The sequence below is a fragment of the Coffea eugenioides genome, unplaced genomic scaffold, assembly GCF_003713205.1.
Source record: "Coffea eugenioides isolate CCC68of unplaced genomic scaffold, Ceug_1.0 ScVebR1_1306;HRSCAF=2132, whole genome shotgun sequence".
Classification (NCBI taxonomy): Eukaryota; Viridiplantae; Streptophyta; class Magnoliopsida; order Gentianales; family Rubiaceae; genus Coffea; species Coffea eugenioides.
In genome coordinates, this window is record NW_020861699.1 from 6,024 (window position 1) to 10,863 (window position 4,840).

General features: G+C 37.3%; 1 protein-coding gene across 1 annotated transcript; it reads right to left on the reverse strand.

The window, feature by feature from the left end:
- Positions 1-1,536: 1,536 nt before the first annotated feature.
- LOC113755216 (long chain base biosynthesis protein 1-like) lies at positions 1,537-4,585 on the reverse strand (the record flags this gene model as incomplete). The annotated part of the gene is made up of 7 exons (XM_027299270.1): positions 4,448-4,585; positions 4,275-4,369; positions 3,137-3,228; positions 2,659-2,752; positions 2,499-2,571; positions 2,261-2,393; positions 1,537-1,711 (listed from the first exon to the last, which is right to left on the reverse strand). Coding segments are annotated over exons 1-7 (768 nt in total), but the record flags the coding sequence as incomplete, so codon positions are not given.
- Between the last annotated feature and the right edge of the window lie 255 nt (positions 4,586-4,840).

Below are 4,840 nucleotides of genomic sequence, written 5' to 3' on the forward strand. Positions count from 1 at the left end.
TTCAAATGAATTTCAATTGGTCGATTCTTAATGAACGGAACGTTTAAGTTTCGAATCCTACTCGTGTTTCAAAGTTCTCAAACTGAAATTTTATCGCAAATTTGGACTCCAAATCCGGAGTACCACCTCGACGCGAGAACTAGAAGCACTATTGTGGTGAGTACTTCCAAATATCCGATTGTACTTGATACATATGTTCCTTACTTGACTTGTTTGATTACATGAAAATAAATGATAATGCAAGGGTGTACTTTACCGCACTTGCCCTAGTATGACTTGTTCTTGCTATTGATCGTACTTGACTTGTTGTATATGTACTTGAAATATGTTTTGCCTGGAATTCCAGAAACCCTGTGGCTAGTTAATCGAGTCGAGCCGGCAAGGGCCTGGTCGATTAGATAACAAACCCTGGGTCACTTGTAATGTCGAGTGGAGTGCTATCTCCTCGACTAAACGGTATACTCGAGTATTACCACCCGTGTTTTGTGTGACGTGCGGGCCCGAAAAAGGGGGTTGATCGGTGGACGGAAATTGGCGTGTAGTGAAGTTTATTTTGGACTTGTTATTACGTGAAAGTTGACGGAGAGTCAACTACTAATTGATCAAGCTGGAATGGAGCCGAGATATGATTACCGTATCCTTATATATGAATGCAAATCTGATATTTCTTGGCTAATTGAAGTACTATTTTCCCTGATTTGACTTGTTTGCTCGCTAATTCACTATTACTATGTTATTATTTGCTTTATTGGCCAATTTGATATTTGGAACTTCATTGAGTTTCGACTCACCCTATTAGTTTTGTTTTCCTTACAGGGGTACGAGCGAAACGTGAGAAGTGTAAAGGCTAGCGTAGTCTAGTTACTTTAGACTTTGTTTTGAATTTTGGTTTTGTACTCGCGCTATTCCTCGAATGGAACATTTTGTACTTGGACTGTATACGTTTTGAACTAGTTTAAGTTTATCGAGACTTTGTACCTAGTTTTCTATCAATGTAAATTATAAGCTTGAATTGTGAATGTTATCTATGGTTCTTGGTTGTGTACACGTGATTCGAGTGAGTGAGTCCTGGCGAGAGTTGGGCAGGCAGTCCGCCGAACCCTCTGGTACGCCTTAGGGGGAGGTGGGGTCGTCACACACTCTCTCTCTCTCTCTCTCTCGCCCTTGTGTTACTTTGTCTATTTCTGTCTACTGCCTTGATCAGAGCCAAATTTACGCAATGCCTCTTTAACGGTTTACAACTAAAAAGATAAGACATACTTTTAACAACTCAGCAACTTGGGACAATGCAGAGTGAGGAGAGAAATTTTCATCAAGATGAGTGAGAGGGCAAAGGGAATATCATACTAGATATCGATTGCTTCTAAGACATGATGGACAATGCAGAGTGAGGACAGAAATTTTCATCAAGGTGAGTGAGAGGGCAAAGGGAATATCATGCTAGATGACATGTTTCTAAGGGAATATCGATTGCTTCTAAGACATGACATGTTTAAGGATGGTTAATGGATGATGTCACAACAAACTGAATAATACCTGATACACTGCTTCAACCACAATATAGCGCCTCAGCTTCTCTGCACGCTTGTTCCCTTTGGTGACCTTCTCTAGCATATCTCTTAAAGACTCCATGTCATTGTGTTTGAAATATACTACTGTACTTCTGGAAAGCTGAAGGCCATTTTGAATTGCCCAGTGCACACCCTCATCCCTGCAAGAGCAACAATCCCTTTGACAACTCATACAAAACCTTTCAGACAAATTATTGTGATAAATTTGCAAGTCAACAGCTGAAAGAAACAGATATACAAAATTTGGATGAATCATGACCGACTAACATCATGTAATGATGATTGATGCCTTGTACCATGAGGGAACGGGTAGACAAGATATAACTATCACATAAATAATATCCAACATCATTGCTCAACAGGGTGGCTAATATATGCAACAAAGTAGCATGAACGAAAAGAAGAATAAGATGATGATGATAAGAGACAGAAAAAATTAATTAGGAAAGCAGGAGGAAAAAGTCAAAAGAAGTGGCAAAGAAACAGAAGATAACCAAAACTTTGAAAGGAAGAGATGTTTCAGTACCTAAAATTTATCAGCAATTCTACTAAGACATTTTAATCCCCTTTACATAGTGCCATTAATGATATGTACTTGGACTCAGATCCCCAAGCAAAGAAACATCAGTAGATGATTAATTCCTGCTATTCATTAATGAGCTAAAAACAGAAAAATCAGAAACACTCACGCAACAATGACATCTCCCTTCTTGCAAAATGCTGGAATGGCACTAAACATGGTGGAAAGTCCATAAGAGTAAAGTATGGAATCTGGAGTGCCCAAAAACTTTGCTATTCTGGCCTCACAATCAAGGTGGACATCTGTACCAAAGATTAAAAGATAATTGAGTGTCACAATGCCAAGTTAAGGGAGAAAATTTCAACCATGCTCATTGCAGTTCTGTAAATGATTAAATTAATTTATACCTATTGTTCCATAAAATCCACGAGGACCACAAGAACCGGCACCATATTTCTCCAATGATTCTGTACATGCTTCCTGTTGCACAAGTTAGGAATAAGGGATCTGTTTAAGAAAATTCAACAGCACAAGATACCATTGACAGGAAAAGTAGCTTCTCCTTACAAGTAACTTGCCATGTCCGACTAATCCTAGGTAATTTGCTGAAGCAAAGTTAATAACTTCTGTGCCATTAATTAACGTATGTGACCCTGCAGCACTGCAAAGATACACCTGTTAATCACAATGTAGTCTTAACTGCAGTAAAATCAGAAATTGAGATACTCAAAGGAATTGTTTACTTAAACAAGTGAAGCATCACTGCTTTATTCATCACCTGGAGTCATACCATCACAGAACCAACTATTGGAATGAGGCCATTGAAACAGATGGACCCATTTCATTCAATAAAAATCAGTTAAAATTGCATATTTCCTGTCACACTTACTTTACTTATACTATCCTTTTCCTTGACAATTTCCAGACAAAATTCTATACTTCTATTTACCCCTTAAAAAAAGTCCAACTTTACTAACCATGGTCCTCACAAAAGCCAAACTTGAACATGAAATTACTATGTAGAGGCAGAATAGCCTGGCTTTACCTCTCCAATATCGGAGGTTCATATCTCATCTCATCTGTCATTTTAGGAATTAGAGGTTCAGGAACCCATTCATCACATAGCTCATCAATCTCCTGAAAATTATCAAAGTAAAGTGCACTTGTCAGATCAGCCTGGTGAACACAATTTAGAAGACGGAGACACCAAAATGTTAAGAGGTTGGATCCAGTCACAAGACATAGAATAATTCTTTCATGCAATTTAGGCTCCACAATTTTGTGCAAACTTCACCTTTGTATACTTTTATTGTGATAAGACAGGTAAGACCACATGCAGTGTAGCCCACCTTCTCATGGTCAGTTTTCTTTAAAGACAAAAAAAAATGTAAACTAATATCAATTAGTGAAAAAAGAGACACAAATTGAATTATTTTCAGACGCGCATGCGAGAGAGAGAGAGATTGCAACTTTAACATCATATAAATAGATACATATTAGGGCAAAACAAACTTACCATCTTTAGATGCACTACAAGTTCAAATATATGCACTTTGCAGTCTTTCTTTTCTGAAGTGCACCAACTTGATTGCATTTGGCTGAAGAAATCTTTCATGCTTCTCTCTCTCTCTCTTTAAAAAAAAATTCCTTGCTTTCATACAATGTGATATCTTTCTTCTATATCTCTCCAGAAAGGTTTATGTCTAAAAAATGCTATGATTCTACTCCTTTAAATCCTAAGACTCTCGGAAAGAAAATTTGGCATAGATGAATCTACCAAGCATCTTAGTCAAGAATGTTTGACACCAAAATTCCCACTCTAAGACATGATATGGATAAAGACTGGTCCAGAAAGAACATATACACCAGCCTTATGAGAACAGAGTAACATACATCAACAGAATCTTACAACATTCCTTTTGAGCAATAAACAAGCAATTTTCCTATAGACACATGCAATTCCAGTATCAACAACTTTACATCCAACTCTGAGTATTACTGCAGCCTAATAGCAACTCTCTTACCAGATAAAGAATCAACACATGGAAGTGAAGGAGAAAGAGAAAAGCCCAGATCAAATTCTTTTTCTTTGTCTCAAAGGGAACAACACAACCTAGGCCAACTGAAAAAGTTAAAAAAATGCAAAAAGAAAGTCCTTTGGCAGCTAGGCATCCCTGACAAACCTTCTTTGTCAATGGTCTTTTAGGTGGTTTATAACTCTTCTGCGAAAGAAGAAAAACAATGACCACAATGAGAAGACCCTCCACAAATAGATGCCCTACAAGGAAATAGGAAATGTTATAAACCTCCGAAAAGAGGAGTAAGCATTTGAGCTTTATCTGGTTTCATGAAAAACCTCCAATATTCACTCCAAAGACAACAGCTCTTGCAAAAGGAGCATCAAAAACAAAAGTGAGCCAATCCGATGCAGCTTTTAACATATCCATAGCAATTGATGCCATTGTCCTTAGCTAAATTGCATAAATACAAGGAAACAGCATTCAACCTACAAAGAAGTAAAAAGAAAGACAAACCAAAAAAATTATCATATTGGTATCTACAAATTAAAGGTTGACTAATGGCCTAAAATGATAATGTCACCATCTCAAGCATAAAAAATAACAGATATATCTTGTTAGACATGAAAATCATCTAATATTCTCAACTTAGTAATGAATATATCCAATATCCAACTCTTTGGGGTTTGGGATTGGCAATAAGCATCCTACTTCTCCTAGTGACAGATATC